The sequence below is a fragment of the Pezoporus occidentalis genome, unplaced genomic scaffold (genome assembly GCF_034315485.1).
Source record: "Pezoporus occidentalis ecotype Australia unplaced genomic scaffold, CSIRO_AGI_Poc_V1 ctg165, whole genome shotgun sequence".
Classification (NCBI taxonomy): Eukaryota; Metazoa; Chordata; class Aves; order Psittaciformes; family Psittacidae; genus Pezoporus; species Pezoporus occidentalis.
Genome location: NW_026913477.1, coordinates 1,328,920 through 1,348,097, shown reverse-complemented (window position 1 = coordinate 1,348,097; position 19,178 = coordinate 1,328,920). Strand labels below are relative to the sequence as shown.

At 42.7% G+C, this 19,178-nt stretch overlaps 1 protein-coding gene and 1 long non-coding RNA gene across 4 annotated transcripts; one reads left to right on the top strand and one right to left on the bottom strand.

The window, feature by feature from the left end:
- Positions 1-1,068: 1,068 nt before the first annotated feature.
- Positions 1,069-10,293, bottom strand: ESX1 (ESX homeobox 1). 3 transcript variants are annotated; one of them, XM_062613315.1, is made up of 5 exons: positions 10,110-10,293; positions 9,828-10,026; positions 9,696-9,741; positions 3,729-4,015; positions 1,069-2,486 (listed from the first exon to the last, which is right to left on the bottom strand). In XM_062613315.1, exons 1-5 carry the CDS (start codon positions 10,195-10,197, stop codon positions 2,261-2,263), a joined length of 846 nt encoding a protein of 281 aa, XP_062469299.1. In that variant the 5' UTR covers positions 10,198-10,293; the 3' UTR covers positions 1,069-2,260. The 3 variants fall into 3 exon arrangements, with proteins under 3 accessions (XP_062469299.1, XP_062469300.1, XP_062469301.1); XM_062613316.1 differs by lacking the exon at positions 3,729-4,015 and having other exon boundaries at positions 2,369-2,486; XM_062613317.1 differs by lacking the exons at positions 1,069-2,486; positions 3,729-4,015 and adding an exon at positions 4,072-5,003.
- Positions 10,294-14,108: 3,815 nt separating this feature from the next.
- On the top strand, positions 14,109-17,998 carry LOC134160858 (uncharacterized). The gene is made up of 4 exons (XR_009963719.1): positions 14,109-14,224; positions 14,936-14,970; positions 15,845-16,122; positions 17,627-17,998. It is a non-coding gene; the product is annotated as an uncharacterized LOC134160858 (long non-coding RNA).
- Positions 17,999-19,178: the final 1,180 nt, after the last annotated feature.

The window sequence follows — 19,178 nt, the reverse complement described above, 5'->3', positions numbered from 1 at the left end:
TTAAGGGAATTTTAGCTTGCAAATTTGACACACAGCCCCCCCCCCCCCCCCCGTGAGATCTCTGTCACTGATGATGATTTTCGCGATTACATAGAACCTATTTTTTCATGCAGTGTATTAAAACAGCTTTCAACAGTTCTTTTTCACATGATGCTTCTGGTGATTTTGTGTAGGAATATAATTTGGCAGAAATACCTAGGTTTTATTTTTATTGTAGAGCTCTTTTCTGGGCGGCTCATGGCAAATGCAGGACAGTTTCTACTACTTTAAATGAAACAGTGACACAGTCTCCTTTCCTGCAGCACTTCCTTGCTTTGCAAGAGAGAGACACTGATGGCAAGGAAAGATGCCACAGAAGCTTGTACAGACTAGAACATGAGTTGTGTAATTAGTTTTCAAGCCATTAACCTACTTAAAAGGTTAATTTGAAACAAACTCAGCACTTGAGCAGATACTGTGTTGTGCTGCCGGTTGACAGCCTGGGCTGTAAGAGTCGATCAATGGAAGCAAATAGCTGTGCAAGAAACACAGATTTTGTGTGAGTGGTCCTGGTTAGTCTTCTGCTGCTTGACCCACAGAGCAGGTGTAGCGTAACTTGGGTAGAAAGCTTTACTTTTCCTAACAGTAAAAACCCACCACCTTTTGCTACCTGTGGTAACAGTGAGGTCCACAAACCCAGAAATAATTCCAGTCTTGTGGTAGGTTATTACCCAAGAGCAGTCACAGCTGCTAGTATTTCAGAGGAAATGGGAAACTGATCTGTCTGATCCAGCAAACTGTTGTGTAGTTAAGTACAAGCTCGGAGGAGTCTCCAGAAGCAGCAGTTAAGCGTCTGGGGCTCAATGCTTAAACTTTAGCCTTGAAAACATCTGTGTAGTCTTAAGAGTAGTCTCAGAGCTACCTTGAGTAGGAAGCTCTGAAATATATGAAATCTTCTCAGTATAAATGTGTTTGAGACAGCCCTTGCTTGGACCATGCTACAGATATGGGTAAGGTAATCTTTATGTGTCATCAGCTGTTGGCCTTGCTTTTGTAATTGCTAAGCAACAATTAGCACTTGTATAACTCTGCCATTTGCACAGTGTCATGTTTGTTTAATCAGTCCTCACAACAGCCCTGTGAGGTAGGCGAGTTAAGCTGCAAAAGGAGGATAGTACTTACCCTCACTTTACACTAAAGCATCAGACCTGGAGATAAGAGAGATGTTCTCAGTCTCATTCCCTGCATGGGGAAATTCAGCAGAAACTTTAAAATGACCTGAGGCCAGGTAGGGAGCACAAGAGTTTGGTGAACTGTAGACTTACGCTCAGTAAGGCCTCTGTTTTCACTCGTTCTAACATCAGTCCAAGGAAGAGTTTAACACTTCATGTTTAGTTTTCACTTCAACTCTGAATCTACTCAAAGCATGAAATGTCTGGAAATGCACAAGTAATCTGTTAACGTACTGTTCTGGTAAGATGTGCCAGTAATAATGCTAAAAGTATTCAACAACCTCCTATTTACCATCTGTAAGCTACTTATTGATACATATGTACATACATAGAGAGCTACACACAATTTACTGCACATTGAGAACCTACTTTCACAGGATACAGTTTTCATATACAAAGGTTAAACTTCTTTAATTATTAAAACATTGTCACCCTGAACATAAAGCAAACATTATTATTTTTTTAGTTTGAAGTAAGGTATCCTTTATACAAACCTAGTTCTGAAACCAAAAGCCTGACTGAAAATAGTCCCCATCTTATTCCTGCTAAGTCTGTCTAAAATGCAAGATTTCACTGGCATTTGCACTTCAACATGAAGCATGGTCTCAAAGTTAGTAACTGTGTACTTATTCTTACGTCTCAAGTACTGCATGTAAGAGTTCCTCCTGAGAAATGAGTTAAGAATTTCTTAGAAAACTGCTTATTACTACAAAGAATTTTGAACCTTTGGACTAGCGTCTGGTGAGTTTAGGTATTTTAAAACTTCAGATTCACATTAGCCTGAATGACAAAGATGATGTAGTTCCTGCTGCTGTTTCTGTACTGTTAGAAATGCCACAAGCCAATTTAACTACCTGATCTCATGTTGTAACGAAGGAAACCAGTTTTTAGTGGGGTTATTTCCTTTCAGTCCATTACTGAAAATGGAGGAACTACAGCTCTGTGTGTGTGTTTTCTTTCTTTTTTTTAAATATGTGTGTCTGTTGTGAGCTACTGATTGGAGCAGGCATTCACTTCCTCCTGCGTGGCTGTAGACTGTGGGAGAGCTCCTAACAAAGTTCTTTGTTAGTGTTTGTAAGACTGGAGATGAGGTTTAATTGAGGGATTTGTGCTGAATGTTCTTTCGCTTTGAGTCTTAGTGCTGCAATGCTTGACGTTTTCCTTTCAGCTGCTGCTGGATCAGTGAAGGCAGTAAGAGCAGGGTCTGACGGGGGTCCAGGAGCTTTCATTAGTACTGAAGCTGTTGTCATGAGAGGATTTAAAGCATTCAGAAACCTGTATTTGAAAGAAGTCAATATTATCCAAATTAAGAATTGTTTTGTAGAACAAGTACTTACTGAGTTGCAGCTTCCCCCCCCCCCCCAAAGTATTAGAGAAGATTGTGCCAAAATTTCCAGTTTCTTCCAGATGTATGATTCATTAATGTATTTTAACTTTATTTTTACAGTATAGTGTCTTGCCCTTAAAAAAAACCAAAACATCCTCCCCCCAACAAAACCCAAACACTTTTAAGTAAAATAAATGAGGTGATCTGCCGTGGCATGCAGAAACCTAGAACAGCTACCATTTGCTTAACTCTTAATGCTGAATCCTTTCTAAGCAAACTTTGGATGCTATAGATCAACCTGTTCTGTGAAAGCAGTAAACCACCTCATAAAAAGACCAATTTACGTGGATGTTTATACGGCCAGTTTGTCCAGACAAGTTTATTCCATGTGAAAAGCAGAATTTGTCTGTCTGCTAATGTGGAACTACAATAGAGGCTGTAATTTCAGCAAGAGAAAAGTGCTATCTTTTTTTATGTGTATGTATATATATATCTACACACCCATGATGTATACACAAACCGTTTTCCCCTCTCTTATGGGGTGCACTAGAGCAGTAACAGCATTTTGCTGATAAATTTTAAGTTGCCAGGGAAGCAAACCCAGAAGCAGGTTCAGCTGGAGTTCTAGGTGTCTGACTACAGGGAAAGAAAAGGAGGCTTGCTGTGGGCTTGTTCTGCGTGTTAGGGAACACATCAGCTGCCCAGGGAAAAGGACTGGCTTTTAGTAAAAATTGAGAGGATTTCTCTTTATCTCTCTAGAGCTGTGTCACTTGCATTTGTAGCCAGGCCTCAGGTCTCCCGAGAAGAAATCTCTAACCCCTTTATTCCATAAAATCACTCTGTCTGCAGTCACATCTTCATGATGTGTAATCTAGATCAGTCTGTGAGGTAAGGATGGAGCTGGAGCCATCTACATTACAGCAGTGTAAGTGAAGACCAAAGTTCAATGAGCCCAAAATTTCAGTAAGTATGCACAGTTATTCTTCAAAGAGGAACAGCATGTTAAGTTTTTACTAGCATGACTTAAACTAAATCTTGCTATTTCTAATCTCCTGATTCTACGCAGGAACTAACCCCATTTTAGTAAGTTTATCTATGGGAGTGTGTTTATTGAGAACATGTATCAAACTAATAAAAATGCACCAATTTTGAACAGTTTTGAGATTTAGAAAAAAAAAATAATTCTATACCTTCCAAAATGTGGATTTAAAATAGGATTTCTGAAGAAAGAAGTCCAGGTAAGGCTGCTGAGGCCAAATGGCCCTAAGGTTGAAGGACTAAAGGCTGGAGACACAGATGGCACAGCCAGTGTTGAAAGAGGCATTGACCTCCACGTGTGATCTAGGAGGGGAGAATGACTCAGTGGAACATCCAAAAATAGACCAAGTGGGTGCGTTACGGAGATTCCTGGAACAGTCCCCAGAATTTCATTTTTTTCACGTTTCCTCCACTTTGCCCTTCTGTTTTGGAACCAGACCTTCAGTAAGAAATTATAAAGGCATTAGCTGAATTTACTCTGCAGTTTGTCTCACCAGCTACTATTGCATGCAGCGATAGAGGCAGCAAAATATTTACTGTTAAACCAAAAAGCACTTCTTTAATATGAAAGATCCATTTATAAATTCTCAGTGGATTTACCAAGAAATAAAAAGTAATAAATATGGTAAATTTTAGTACAGTTTCGCTCTGTCAGAATAGTCCCATATATTTTAAAACCATTGTAATACACAGACCTATCACTCAAGAACTCATCAGTTATTAAAAATTATCATTCTTCCTTTCATAAGCTATCCAAAATTAAATTTCAACAATGCCATTCAAGAGGTGGCTACTTCTGTGCAGACACCTCAGGAAGAAGCTTAATTATGACTGTAAGAGTACCTATGCCAAATATATGGTGTGTGCTTTTTATTTTGATAGCTGAACATTTTTATACAGAGGATTCAAAAGTAAAATGAGAAGCTTTTGTTATCTACTATGAATGCAAACAGCATATAGTTACAGGAAATGATTATCTGAATTGCAGTGAAAGCTAATACTAAACTAGAAAAACTAGTTAAGCACCATTAGACCAGGGTATCAAGCTGTTCCTAAAGGGGCTTTAGTTAGTATTGGTTTTATGTATTAAGCTCTTGAGTATGTTGCCTCTTCAAGCCTGACTGGTTGTCATTTTAGCCCATTAAACATAGTTTAAAGACTTTAATCAATTGAATCTACAGATCAGAAAACTGACTCTTCACACCTATTCTTTAGCATTCACTGAGCAGAACCTTTCAGACCCATGATGATAGCAGAGAGGCGTGAGGAGCATTAGCTCTAAAACAAGAGATAGAAGATGTAGACTAAGGATGTTTAGAAATGGATGCTGCTGAGGTTGAACACTCAACACCCAAATGTACTCAGCTGCTCAGGTCTTCTGGCCCCTTCTGCAGTAGAGGCCATTGAAGGTGGATTCTGAACTGGATCTGGATTTGGAAGAAAAGCATTAGCCGTGGATCATAATCTTATTCAGCAGTCTTGTATACAACTGTGGTTGAAATTGTGAGCTGTTTTCAAGCACATTCTATGTATAATACCTGAATGCACTAATCAGGATTCAGTATTTGGTAGAGCAGTAGCACAAGGAACATGAGTCATTGGAAAGACCAGCTTGTGTCCTGTACAGAATTAAGACTTTGACATTTACATCTGCTTTACTATGCAGGTAAACTTCAAACGTGAAGGTCTTTTAGCACACAATGCAGGTAAGAATCTAGCAAAACCGCTAATCCAAACTGAAATATAGAAATTAAATTGCAAAAATTCAAGTCTGAAAACAATTACAACATATGCTAAACATAGTTATTCCTTTGGTACTTACATTTCTGAAATAGTAAAATTCTGTAGAAATCTCTATTATGAAAAAACATTTGGATACAGAGGTTTTCCAGATCCATTTTCTTTAATAGTTGCATTTTGGTATCTGCAGTCGTATTTCAGTCAAAAAATATTTTCAAATAGTTTTAAATTTCTATTACATAAGATCTAAAAAACAGGTTTTAGGGATTCCTGGCTTCACTGCTTGCTTTAATCTCAGACATGCCTTATAACCATTTCCAGCAACATGACTTACCTTCAGATGCTTAGATTATGTGAAGTGCATAATGGAAGGAAACTCTCTCCACACCAGAGTGCTGATACCCAAACTGTGGAGTGCCACAGCCTTGCTGCCCCGAGTTTAATGTTGTTCCTATCTATGTCAGTAACAATTTACTCTTTCAAAGCACTGGCTATGGGCTCTAGGGAGCCAGCTGAAGAACTACAAATCTAGTCCTTTCATTGCATGTGTTATCTTTACACAGGGAAGTTGCTGTCCTGCTGGAGGAGGGATTCACGCCCCTTGGGTTATGTCCGAAACACAAGAACTGTGTCACTGTACAGGTAGCTGGCAGAAGGAGGAGCCCTTAGAAGAAAAGTCAGAACATCAGCATTTTGAAGTTGGTACTTAAAATTCTTGACTGCTCTGACTCATTCTTTGGCCATTTCTCCAGCAACCACAGACGTTAAGTGATCAGATGTCTTACAGAGGAATATCTGAATCGGTGAAATACCCAAGCAGCTATGCCTGTGAGCACTAGACACTTGGCTTGCATGAGTCCAAGACAGGGGTCTGGTAAGAAAAATTAACTACTGGGATCAGATGACTTTAAATTGCTGTTAACCAGTACCCCCAAATATTTATAAGTGGAGCTTAGCTGAGATCTCACAGGAAAAGATCACCAACTCAGAGGTCTTAGTGCTTTCTGTGAAAATAAAATGCAATTAAAAAGGCAGTGAACTGCCTTACACTGCAGATGTGCAGATAAAGGCTTTCTGAAAAAGGATAAAACAAATGCTGCAAAGGTATGAATTGCCTTACTAAATCTTAGCATAGTTCTTCAGTCCGTTCTTCATAAAGAAGCCTAACACGAAACGAGATGTCTGCTTTTCTGCTTTCGCTGTCCTAAAGTGAATCCATTTGATCACTTACACACGTGCTTTGACTACAAAATAATGTTTTTCATATTACAAGTGATTTGGGGTTTACTACCAAAGTTATTTAGTCATCTGTTAGATTTGGTATTTATCAAACTGGAAGGAAATACCAGCATAGATATATAATAATTATCTTTAGAAAAAAGCTGGCTTTCATTTCCTTACTGGTACAAACTCCTCAATGCAAGTGATGAAAGGAGGAGAGGCATGCCTCATACCTTACACTGACATGACAAACAGCTTTCAAAAGCTAGCGCGTACATTAGAGTTGTTAACATTCAGATTAGTCATCTTGAACCTTTTGTTAAGCAGTTTTCCTTTGCTTCCTATAAAAGGCCAAACTTGCCTTTACTCTATTTTCAGACATGTTTGAAGTACCAAACTAAACATAACAGACACTGCTATGCCAGTCTTAAGGTTTTCATGGTGCAACTATAATTTCAGTAGTAAAGTACTTTGGGGAAAAAGTGCAGTACTTAATACTCAAAGATGAGTTTCAAGCAATCATGTTTGAATTGTATGCAAAATATTACCCGATTATTTTTGTACTTACTAGCACCACATGTACCTCATGAGATTTAGGGCTTTTAAAAAGCAAAAGGTGAGGGTGTAAAATTTGTCAGGTTTGTTGTAATGGTCTTTACAAATGTATCCTACTTAATTGCTGTAATTGGTAATGATGATAAAAAGACAAATAAATGTGACTAACTGTATCATGCTTCTGCTGTAGCTGAATATAGGATCATAATCAGAAAATAGATCAGTTATATTTATAAGCTAATGTTTTAACACTGATGCAGCTTAGGGTACTGAAATACCCAAGTGATGTTTCACTCCTCACATTAAGAAAATATTCCTTCAACCTTTAACTTGGTCTTATTTTTCTCCCATCCTAACAACATAAATTATGAGAAATAGAATGGCAACAACAGATGCAAATACAATTGAAGAGCATCCTAACATGGCTTCAGGTTATGAAAAGGTTTTTCAGACTCTGACCACCCCTTTCCAAGGTAAGGAAGAATACAAAGATTCTTGCTACCGTCTCCCTTCCTCCATAGAAGCAAGTAATGGAGATTGGGTGAGGGGATCTCTTTGAACTCATGCTAAAATGAGAATATGTTAATGGGCAAATTATTTTTTTTTTTGTCTTATTTTTTCAATTTTCACATAAGACTCAAAATGCAAGAGAAAGCGACAATATAGTGGCTGGTCCCTATTTCAACTGTTGATGGAGGGGTTGTAAGATTAGTTTCCTGGATTTAAACTGTAGTAAATAAAAGGATACCACATTTCATATCAGCTGATTTAGCTGGGTACTGTGGGAGAGGTGTGGAAGTCATTTCACACAGGGCACCATGCAGAGCAACATGGGCACAGGAGGCAAGTGTTTGAGAATTAAGATAGCTTGTTAACTACAGTACATCACTATCTATCTAGTAGCTGTTCCAGGCATCCTCTTCCCTCCAGGCTAAGTAGTCCCCCATCTATCACAGGACAAGAACATATACACAGCAGAGGCACCATGCACTGAAAGTTCATTCTTAGCAAGCTGTGCTCACGCCAAGGAGACTTGTGTTAAGATCTGACAAGGAGTAAGGCGGTGCAATCCATCCACTGGGGATACATCCGTTTTGCTATTCCACTTGTTAATTCCTTCCTGACTCCATTAAACTTAAACATTTCCATTTCTTTTAGATGAGTCGTTAGAAGAGTTCCTCTTTGCCATCTATCACCGCACCATTCTTCACAGGTCAAATGGACTACAGAGCAAGTACCCCATAGAGTGAATAGTACAGAAACAGGTGAGTTAATGGCTCTTCATCCATGATCTTTCCACTGGTAGATGTCATGTGTAATTGCCAGATATTGGGGTATTTCAGTGACTAGAGAGTTTAGTGATTGGTGGTGGTAGGTGAGGGCACATCATTTCCTCCAAGTCCAGAAAAGAGCACTGAAAAGTGCATCTAGGTATACTGACTAGACAGTTATGAGGTATCACTCATCCCTTTGAAGATGGTGCATATTAAAATAAGAAGTTAAAAATCTTACAGCTTTACAGATGTTAGTTAGAATGAACCATTGCAGATTCAGTGACTGGAGAAGTGACAGTGTATACAAACAAGTTTCTGCCATCAACAGTAAGGAAGCAGTGCAGGAGTGAGCGAGCTGTCACACTGAGCAGCTCTGCTTGTTTTCTGTCTTCCACCAGTGCGCACACATCTAAAGCTGTGCTGGAGCAGCAGTTCAGTCTGTACATGCAGCACAAGACACATCTAGTGCAGTAGTCATTTTGAGCTTAAAAATGCTTTGAAAGCCTTCACACCTTTGAAGCAATGTAACAAAAGTTAATGTTTCTGTATAAAAAGGGATTTCTAGCTTGTATAGGAGATGAATCTAAAGAAACTGCTTCTTAACAACACCTCTTAAGTATGAGCCCTTGGAGCCAGCAAAAGCCACAAGGTGCATTCGTAGTTTAAGAAAGCTGCAGGCTACAAGATGAGCAGTGTCTGTTTCTGTCTGGTGAAATCCTACAGGCATTGCTATTATTACAGCCCAGCTGGGCCATAAAATTCTCCTGGACAGTGCCTGACTGTCATATGGATGTCAGATTAATCTTTTATTTGTTTTAACCAGTCATATAGAAGCATGACTGTTGTGTTGAGGTAAGTTAGAGCAAGAAAAACCTGTAAACTTCCCTGAAGCCCAGGTAAATAACTGGGATGCCCCCCCCCCGGAACGCCTCACATGCTGTAAACCAACCGGGTTTCTCTTTTCGTGGTATTTTTCTTTTTTCTTTTTTTTTTTTTTAATACTGTTTTTATCATCTCAAAACTCAGGAGACAGCACCTGCCTTTAGACTCACGAAGGCGGCAGCAGATGCGAGCGTGAACGGAAGGCTGGGAATGTTTCTAAGCCGCTGTTTGTTTGCCCGTCGCTGAGGTAACTCGTCCATTTCTGCCTCCTTTAAGAACTAACCGAAACGGGCGGCACGCGACATCCCCCCCCCCCCCCTTTATTAACTTCTTGCCCAGCCGAGGACTGGAGATGAAGCCCTCGGGGAGTTGCTTTGAAAGCTGGACCGAGCCCCCGCGGGCAGGGCTGGGGTCGCCGCTGTAGCGGCCCCGCGCTCCGGCACTCACCTGCACTCGGGCTTCCGTCAGGTCCAGCCGCACGGCCAGCTCCTCTCTGCGGGGGCAGCACACCGTTAGCTGCCGCGCTGCCTCGGCACGGCCCCTCCCGTCCTCCCGCCCGCTCGCGCCGGCGGCCGCTACCTGGTGAACACGTCGGGGTAGTGGGACTTGCGGAAGGCGCGCTCCAGCTCCTCCAGCTGGAAGGTGCTGAACGTGGTGCGGTACCGCCGCTGCTTCCTCTTGGCCGGACCCGGCGCCTCGCCGCCCTCTGCCGCCTCCGCGCCGGCCGGGCGCCCCCCCCGCCCCGTTCCCACCGGCTCCTCCGCCGGGCGCTCCTCGCCTGAGGAGAGAGAAGCGGGGAGTTACCGGGGCGAGAGCGGGTAGCGCCCCGCCCGGCCCGCCGCCAGCCCCGCCGCCCCTCACCGTGCCGGCCCGCGCCCAGGATGCTGTCGATGAAGTAGGAGGTAAGGAGGTGCAGAGCCGGCGGGGCGGCGGCGGTCGCGCTCTGCATGACGGCGGGCTGGCTGCGGGCACGGCCCCCGCGCTGCGCCGGGTTTTATTGGCGCGGGCAGCGCCCGGCTCCGCGCCCCGGCATTAGCATTTCATTAGCGCGCTGGCGTCAAGGCCGGGGGTGGGACGCGCTGGGTCCCGCTTGTCGCGCAGGGGCCGGGCCGCTGTGGCCTCCCCCCAGGGCGGGTGACTCCGCTTACCCCGCGGCCGAGCCCGACCCTCGGGTCGAAACCGCTGTGCGGCCGCTCAGCTCCGCTCCCGGCCGGCGATAGCCTGTTAAAGCCTCCTCCGGGGGCGCGGGGTTGGAGCGGCTGCGCTGGAGCTGTGCCGGTACCGGCAGGGATAGCGGAGAGCCTCGACCGGCTCAGCGAGACCTGATGCTGGGCAGGGGCTCCCGTTCGCTCCTGCTCTGCTGCTGGGAACAGGGAGCAAGGAGTGACAGTGACAGCACCTGCCAGAAGGCAAGAGTGTGAGAGGAGCTCGCTTGCTTACACGTAAAGAGAAGGGACAGTAGGGTTTGACTCTCTGTTGCTTCTGCCGAATTTAAACTTGTTGAATTCAGCTTTTTAAAATAGATCTTGCAAAGTGGTGTGGGCCACAAGAGCAAGGAAAATGCACAAACCATGCAAAATCGAGCCTTTCCCCCCTGGAGATCTTTAATTTCACTCCTGCTAGAATTCTGTTGTCAGTGCTGTTGCAGCAATGATTTGTCAACAGGAGGTTTAAAAAGTATTTCCTACGCAGAGAGACTTCCAGCAGTTCTGTGCTTTTGCTGTGGTGTACTGCTTGAGACTGACATAAATTAGATGACAAAATGACTTGATTTTGAGGTCTAGATTTTGGGGGATGAGAATGAAATACCGGTTTCTGGAGAGTCTTATAGAGAGTGCAGCAGAAAAAGGCCTAAAATAAACTAAAAAAAAAAATGGCTGGAAGCTGAAGCCAGACGAATTTAGGTTAGCAATGAGGCTTAGATTTAAAAATGCGTGTGCTTATAGCTAAAACAACACAGCTGGTGAAGTTCTGGGTTTCTCTGTCTTTGCACCAAGACTGGATGGTTTACGTTTTAGCTGAAGACATAAAGGAGATGTTTCCTCAGTCTGTGACCTGTTTTATACAAGATGCCTAGCTGAATAACCTTTTGGTTCCTTCTGTCATCATAGTCCACAAACAAATGAGTTATTTCTTTTGTCCTCCCCTCCTCTTACCTCACTGGGCCTGTGTGAATGCTTTAGCGTTCTCTTTGGTTCCTGACAGACCTCTTCTTGCTGTCTCACTGCTCTGCCACAAGGCTCTTCACTGAATTAGCCCTCAACTTTATTCCTTTCACTACAAGAACTGTGTTTGGCCTGAAGCAATACTTGCATGAACCAATTCCTGCAGCACCTTCCCTGAGAAGCCTTGGGAAAGCATTTATAATGCTAAATCTTGAAAAAGTAGACGGCCTTTGTAAGAGGTGACTATATTTAAGGGGTACATTTACAGAAAGTATTTTTTTTTAACATAGAATTTTCTTGACCTTTCCCAGATTCTTGTCCTGTTCAGATCCTGACCCTGAGATTCAAACCTCAGGCAGCATTTTGAGCCAGACCACTTTGGCTTCTGTCTGTAGACACATGTCATCAGGGGATAACTAAGGTTGCAGAGCCATGTAATAGTGGTAAATGTTATGGAGGGCACAGGGAGGCAAAGAGAGGTCATGTAACTGAACTCCTGCATTCCCGAACACAGCTGTAGTTTTCAGCTGGGCTCATTTTAGAGGAGAGGGGTTTGGAAGTCATCTTTGCTTTTCAAGTTACGTGTGTGTCCTGGGTTCAGCAGTAGCAGTCATTTTTCTCCTCCTTGGTAGCTGGTGTAGTGCAGTGTTTTGACTTTCAGCTCGGGAACAGAGCTGATAACAAGGATGTTTTGGTTTGGCCAAGGACTTTGTGAGCCTCATGCTCTGCCAGGGAGGAGGGGAAGCCAGGGGGAAGCAGAGACAGGACACCTGACCCAAACTGACCAAAGAGGTATTCCATACCACAGCACATCATGCCCAGGAGGTAACTGGGAGTTAGCTGGAAGGGCTGGGAGACTGCAGGGTTGGAGGAGGTATCGGTCGGTGCTTGGTTGGGCTGAGGGGGCGAGTTATCGGTTGGCTGGTGGTGAGATGATGTATTCTCTTCCCTTGTTATTTCCTTTATCATTATTATCATTGGTGGTAGCAGTAGTGATTTGTGTTATACCTTAGTTACTAAACTGTTCTTATCTCAACCCGTGGGAGTTGCATTCTTTTCGATTCTCCTCTCCGTCCCTCCGGGAGTAGGGGGAGGGCAAGAAGGGGGAGAGTGAGTGAACGAGTTACCTGACTGGGTTTAAACCACGACAGTGTGGAAAACACTAGCCTTTTGGAGGGGCATGGTGTGGGCATGTGCACCCTTTAAACTTAGAGTGGAGAGAAAAAAAATTAGTCTTCTCCATCTGCCATGAGTTTACATGGCAATACTGAAGGAAACCAGCATTCCCTGCTATGGACAAAGGCTTCCTGCTGCATAAATTCACTGGGTGGTGTCAAAGTGGCCCTTTGGCTGAGGGAACTCAGCACTGTTTGATGCAGAAGAGCTTATGTTAAATATATGTGGGGTTTGGTTTTCTCTGCTTGCAGTTGTATTTTTTAGCAGCTTTTTCTTCACATTTTAAGGACACGTTGATTATGTGCATCAGTGCACAATGCTTTATAGTGCTTTATGTACATAAGTGTATTTTAATGAAGTTTAATATTTAGGCTTAGAAACAAAGTCTGTCTATGTTTATACTGAAAGGAAGTTCTGAGGTAAAATATGTGACAAACTTAATAGGAAAAATTGTTTTAAAAAAGCCCAAGGGGTTAGTTTGACAGTTCAGCATGTCCCTTTCCTGGCTTGGAGAAAGCAGATGGCTACTTACTGGAGACGGAAGTGCAGAACTTGGATAAACCAGAAGTGATTCTGATGGGAGCTCTGAGTCAACTTTGGTTGGTTCTAGGAAGCAGATCCTGGAAGGTGCAGAACATCTTTAATGCCAGTGTACATCTCTAGGTTGTTTCAATATTCTTATTAATGCAATTTCTCTTTCATTGTATTTCTGCTTTACACAGCTGCATGAAGATCTGGGTGAATTTGAAGATCAGCACCTCTCTTTATGGGTTTAAATCTATGTTATGTGTGGCAATCCTGTAAATACTGGGGAACTTCAAGTCTGAATGCTGTGGGACAGAGCTGTAGTTGGAATAGCTAGGTTCTCTCAGGCAATTGATACTTATTATACCAGCTGCACTTGAGTGCAGTAACTCTTTTGTAATGGAATCACAGTATGCTGGCTTCCCATTTCAGTTAATAACTTCTGAAAATAAAGTAGGTGCTTTTTGCTGATTAGGCATACCTGACTGCTTGGAAAAAATGTGTGCACAGTACATGGCAAATCAGCTTCCCTTTCTGTTCTGCATATTCAGGAGCAGAGTAAAATATTAGTTGGAAAACAAATGAGATAAGAATTGGGGTGTTGTTGACTAACTCTGGAGAAGCCATTGTTCTGAGATGGTGGACACAGCTGTCATTGTGCTCATTCTGACCAGCCAGCCTGGAGCAGGTACCCAGCTGTTGTGTCCCCATACAAATCTGTTCGCAGCCTTAATTTCAGATCTGTGTTGTATTTCCTGCACAGGCATTTTATTTTATGCAGGCAAATAAAGGGAGCTTCAGCCTTCCCTTTGGTTCTTGAAAGAGATTATTCACAAAGGGCTGGCATGTAAGAGGTTGTAAGAAGTTCCTGTTGAAATTGTGTGAATGAATTGTAAGAGACACCTTGAACAACCTAAACACTGCAATAGGTGTTCTTTCAGCAGCTGCTGTAATACACTGTCTCTCAAACCCTCTAGGTGAAAAGCGAAGAGCTCTTTGCTGCATGGGTGCCTCTGGCAGTACTGCTGTGATACTGTAATATTTACTGGGTCTTCTAAAGCCACCCCTTTTGGGGTCATAATTACACGAGACTCTCATCTCTTCTAGAAAGTAAAGAACATAACTTCTGAAAGTTTTTAGACTTTGCATTTATGGAGAAAGTCTTAGAAGTCTGGTAGAGCCTGGGGGTAGCAAGTCCAAGGAGAAGTAAAACCAACTCTATTTTTTTTCTTAGCATTCTTAAGACAAAGTGTCAGATAATAGGCTAACAAGCCAGCATGTATCTTTGTTAAAGGGTTCAGCTTTGACTCTTTCTGAAGGATGTCAGTCCTCTTCTCATGGCTGCACATTCCTAGAGTGAAAATTACTCTCTTTTTCTGAATTACTTTGTGTAGGGACTAACTGGATAGAATGTTGGACTGGACTTGGAAGAACATGTTCCTGGTTTCTCTGCTGGCCTCCAGGACAAACCTCAATATACTTGTGCCTCAGGTACTCATGCATGGGGAATAGTCATACTGTCTTTGCTAAGTATTGGACTTTGCTGCTAAATTATCTCTGGGAAACCTGAATAAGGTTAAAATACTTCATAGTTGACATTTACCCATTTATGATTGTAAAATGGGTTGTGCTCATGGAATATAGCCTTAGCATTTTACCTTTTTAAACCCTAAATATAAACTTGGGTTTGCTTCCCAATGAGCACTGAGAAATCTGGTTTGGGGTTTGTTTTTTTTCTGAATGCAGGTTAATCATCATAACTGCTTTACAAACATGTCTCTGCCAGATGTGTTCTTCAGTATTGTCCATGTCTTTTTGCAGATATGGAGATTCCCAGTTCTTCCCCAGCACTGCAGGTACTGAAATCACTCAACTTCGAAGAGTGTGAACTGTACAGTAATGTGCAAGGGAGGCTCTGCTACAGTCTTGGTGTTAATCTCCGTCTCACTCTTTCATGAATAGAGTAAGTGATTGTTGCTTTATCCAATTTCTTCATAACATTTTTTGCTGTTGCCATCATTTGTTATGGGGTGCTGAGGCATGGAGAGATGGAATGTTGTAGGAAAAGTCATGGGCTGTTCTATGTATATGAAGTAATTGCTTAAACTATCAAACTGTCCCTTTAATGCACCCACTTTAATAGACTAAAAATGTTAGAGTAGGTGTAACTGTAGAAATCCTAAGTGTCTGCATCTGTTCTCCTGACAAAATTGTAAGTGGAGCAGCCTATAAGTAGTTGAGAATCTTCAGCAGTATGTTTCTTTTAGCATGCCTATATGCTCATGGCCATTTCTGAATAGCTGAGAAGTTCACTACAAAACAGATGTAGTTGTAGTGAGATTCCTGCACTGTTTTGCGAACTGCTTCTCTGAGTCGTTCTTGTCTTTTTTAAGATTGGAGAGCCCTGCATTTGGTAAAAGGGTGATTTTGGAACACCTTTCTGCTGACAGTAGTTCTGCTTCAGATTCATAACGGTGCAAGTGTGAGGGGAATCAAACCTGGTTTGTGTTCAACTGCAAACGTGTCATTCTGAACTGTAGCATACTTGGTACCAGCCAGCAGCTGGAGTCTGCCATGGATGGTGTTTGTGACAGCTGCTGTCCATAGCAAAGGGAAGTAACTGTGGTCTACAGCCAAGCTGACCTCTGGGGACTCCACAGGGATATTACAAACAAAAGGGCACCTGCTTACTATTTTAATCTGTGAAGAGTCTGTGACTTGGTTCAACAGATTGAAAGCATGGAAAAGATATTGGCATTAGTCACTTGGCTTCTTTATTTTACGAACCACTTCTGAACAGCAGAGGCTGCGTAAGATTACTCTGTGAGTAGCTTTGTGGAATTGGAATGGAGTGAATTACCAGAAGGAATCAGCTAAGTAGCTGAGACCTGAACTGAGCCAACCTCTCATCTGCATGTTGGAAACTAGTTGTGAATAACAGCACCAGTGCAGCCTAGATCTGAGGAAAGAGTTGGATCGTTCCCCAAATAACCTTATCTGAGAGGAAGGTAAGTGGGAAGCAGAGGACTCTCTCCTCCTCCTTCCAGAAAATCTGCATCTGGATTACTTGGCAATGTATAAGGATATTTCAGCAGCAACCTGTAACTGCCTGGATTTGAGATTAATTTCTAATCATTATAACTATTCAGTTTCATAACAGAACCTAAAAAGAGTTCTGAAGATAGGGGAATGTTGGGGGGGGGGGGGGGGGGGGGGGAGAGAGAAGGAAGGAATGACCAGGGAGACTTTCCTATGCAAAGAACTTGTTCCCTCTTTGTTGTCGTGTATGTTCTAGCAGAAGAGGTTTAGGTTTTGTTTTTTTTTTCTTTTAGGGAGCTATTTTCTGATAGTGTTTTAATGATAAATCATAGCGCACTGCCATTAAAAAGCACTATGTGCAGTTGGAAGGGCGTAGTTTTTCTCATCTGTCCCCTGCGTGCCCCCCATATCCAATATGGTTGGAAATACTTATCAGTTTATTGCAAATATCCTATTCACACTGTTGTGATGAAGCTGCAGGTTTCCTTCCATCAGGATTGTCTTGATTTTACCAGCCTGTGATATGACTCTGTTCTTTGGGTGAGTTTTGCAGCATCTGCTGGCTTTGAAGAGAGCTCTGCACAGTGTGAATGCGAGGCAACACCTTTCTCAAAGCAAAAAACCTGACCCTTTTAATTGTTTGGGGACATGTGTGGTGTATAAAGCATTTTAAACTCCTAGCCTGAATTTGGTCATAGGTAATAGCGTCGTGCTGCTTATCTAGACCCCTTCTTTGGAATGGAAGATCGAAGGAAGGTGGACTCTTTGCTCCCTCTTGTGGTAGATGTAGAAATGTGAAAAAAGTTTTGGGAAAACCTTCCCGTAACACTGATGGAACCTGTTTTCCTTAGCACCTTGTGACAGTTAAGAGTTTTAATATTAACTCAAATTGCGTGAAAGTAAAAGATTTTATGAGATCAGAAGAAAGCCCTGAAGCACATAACTTTTTCAAGCAAGGCTAAATGTTCTACTGTATTATAGCTTTCAAAAATCCAGGGAATGCAGGATGATGAAATACAGTTACATATGTATTATGTTGATCAATTTTTATATAGCAAACACAGCTTAAGGATATTTTCCTAATACTGGTTAAAGGTTTTTTGCCAGTTCCTGCATACCTTCATGCCACACAGTGTATTTTTTCCCCTCTATTAGTTTTTGCAGGGTTGTAATCCAGCAGTAGAAAATGCCTTCACTTTGTCTCTGTTAGCTTTCTTGACCTTAGAATGTAGAAACATTTAGATAAAATTTCAGAGATTTATCCTACAGGTGGAAGTTATGTCCATAATTACTCTATAGAAAGGGGAAAAGGCATAGCAATGGCAACAAGATCCCAGATTACTGCAGGTTACTGTGTACTGTGTAAAGATGCTGTGTTTTCTTGGACTTCGTAAGACCATTTTTGATAATTTTTTTTTTCCTGGAAATGTTTATATGCTTACAAAAGAATTTACTTTCTTTGTGTTTTTATAGTGCAGCAGTATGTGATGTCATCTGTGGGGCCAGGAGCATGAGTTGAAGGGGACTTCACTGGCAGTGTGTAGGAAGCTTCGTGTCTGCAACGGGCTGCAACATTACTGCATGCACACACACATGGGAGGAGTGTCCAGAGACTCCAGGACCCTCAAGTACTCTGCAGTGATGGACTGGTACAGAGCCTACTCTTGAAGTTCCTGAGAGGCAAGTGAGGAATGGCAGGTGAGTAGTTACATAGTAATGGTTTGTGCTGTTATTACAAGAGAGACAGGTCTAGCTCATTTATACAGAACCCAACATAACAGGATTACTGCCTTTTTGGCCTAATAATATTTTGAAGTGTTACACAATGATGGGATCCCTGCGTAATTTTTTCACCTAATTAAATAAATGAATAACGTGCAGCCCTGTTTTGTAGAGGAAAATCCTCTTTGAATTGCCTTAATATCAGCTGCCTACTTTGCAGCATTCAAGCATGTGGCCCAGGGTGTGCAAACGTGTTTCGAGCAGAACAGCTGCCTGCTGGGGAGCTGTTCTGGCCAGGTGAACCTGCTTGCCATTGGTGGACTGTTTTCCTTGAGCCATCTGAGTTCCAAAGTTCCTAGGGAGTGTTTTGAGGGAGGCATCTTGTTTAGCCTGGTGTTGAAGAGGGATGCCACCTTTTGCCTCTGCTTAAACAGTAGCATCCTAGGCTAATAACATCCTGCAGGTAATGTCATGTCTTGCTCTCTCTGGTCATAATTATGTCCATTTGATGTCTGCAACCTCCAATATCACAAATTGTCGTGTGGACCATATGAACCATTGGTGTTGGCTAGATGTTTTTGAGAGGGTGATTGTGCTGGTTTGGGCTGGGGTAGAGTTACAATTTTCTCCACAGTAGCTGGTTTGTGGCGATGGTTTGGATCTGTGCTGAGAAGTGCTGATAACACAGGGATGTGCCATTACTGCTGAGCAGCACTTACATGGAGTCAAGGCCTTTTCTGCTCCTCACCTGACCCCACTAGAGAGGAGGCTGGAGGTGCACCAGGAGTTGGGAGGGGACACAGTGAGACAGCTGACACTGATTTGATCCCAGGGATATCCCAGACCGTGTGGCGTCATGCTCGGCATGGGAAGCTGGGGGAGAAGGAGGAAGGGGAGATGCTGGGAGTGATGATGTTTGTCTTCCCAAGTCACTGTTACATGTGATAGAGCCCTGCTGGCCTGGGGATGGCTGAACACCTGGAAATGGTGAATGAATTCCTTGTCTGGTTTTGCTTGAGTGCAGCTTTTGCTGTACCCATTAAACTGTCTTTATCTCAAGCAGGAGTTGTCTCACTTTTGCTTTTCCGATTCTCTCCCTGTGCCGCTGTGGGGGAGTGAGCGGCTGCGTGGGGCTGAGCTGCTGCTGGGGTTGAACCACAGCAGCGGTGAAAGATCTTAACATTAATGAAATGCTCTGATATTGTTGTGGTTCTCTTAGCGGTTCCAGTTGAAACTGGTTTTCAATTTGTTCTGCTTTGGTTTAAAGAATTTGAATTTCCTGCACTTCAGCGGGTACGTGTCT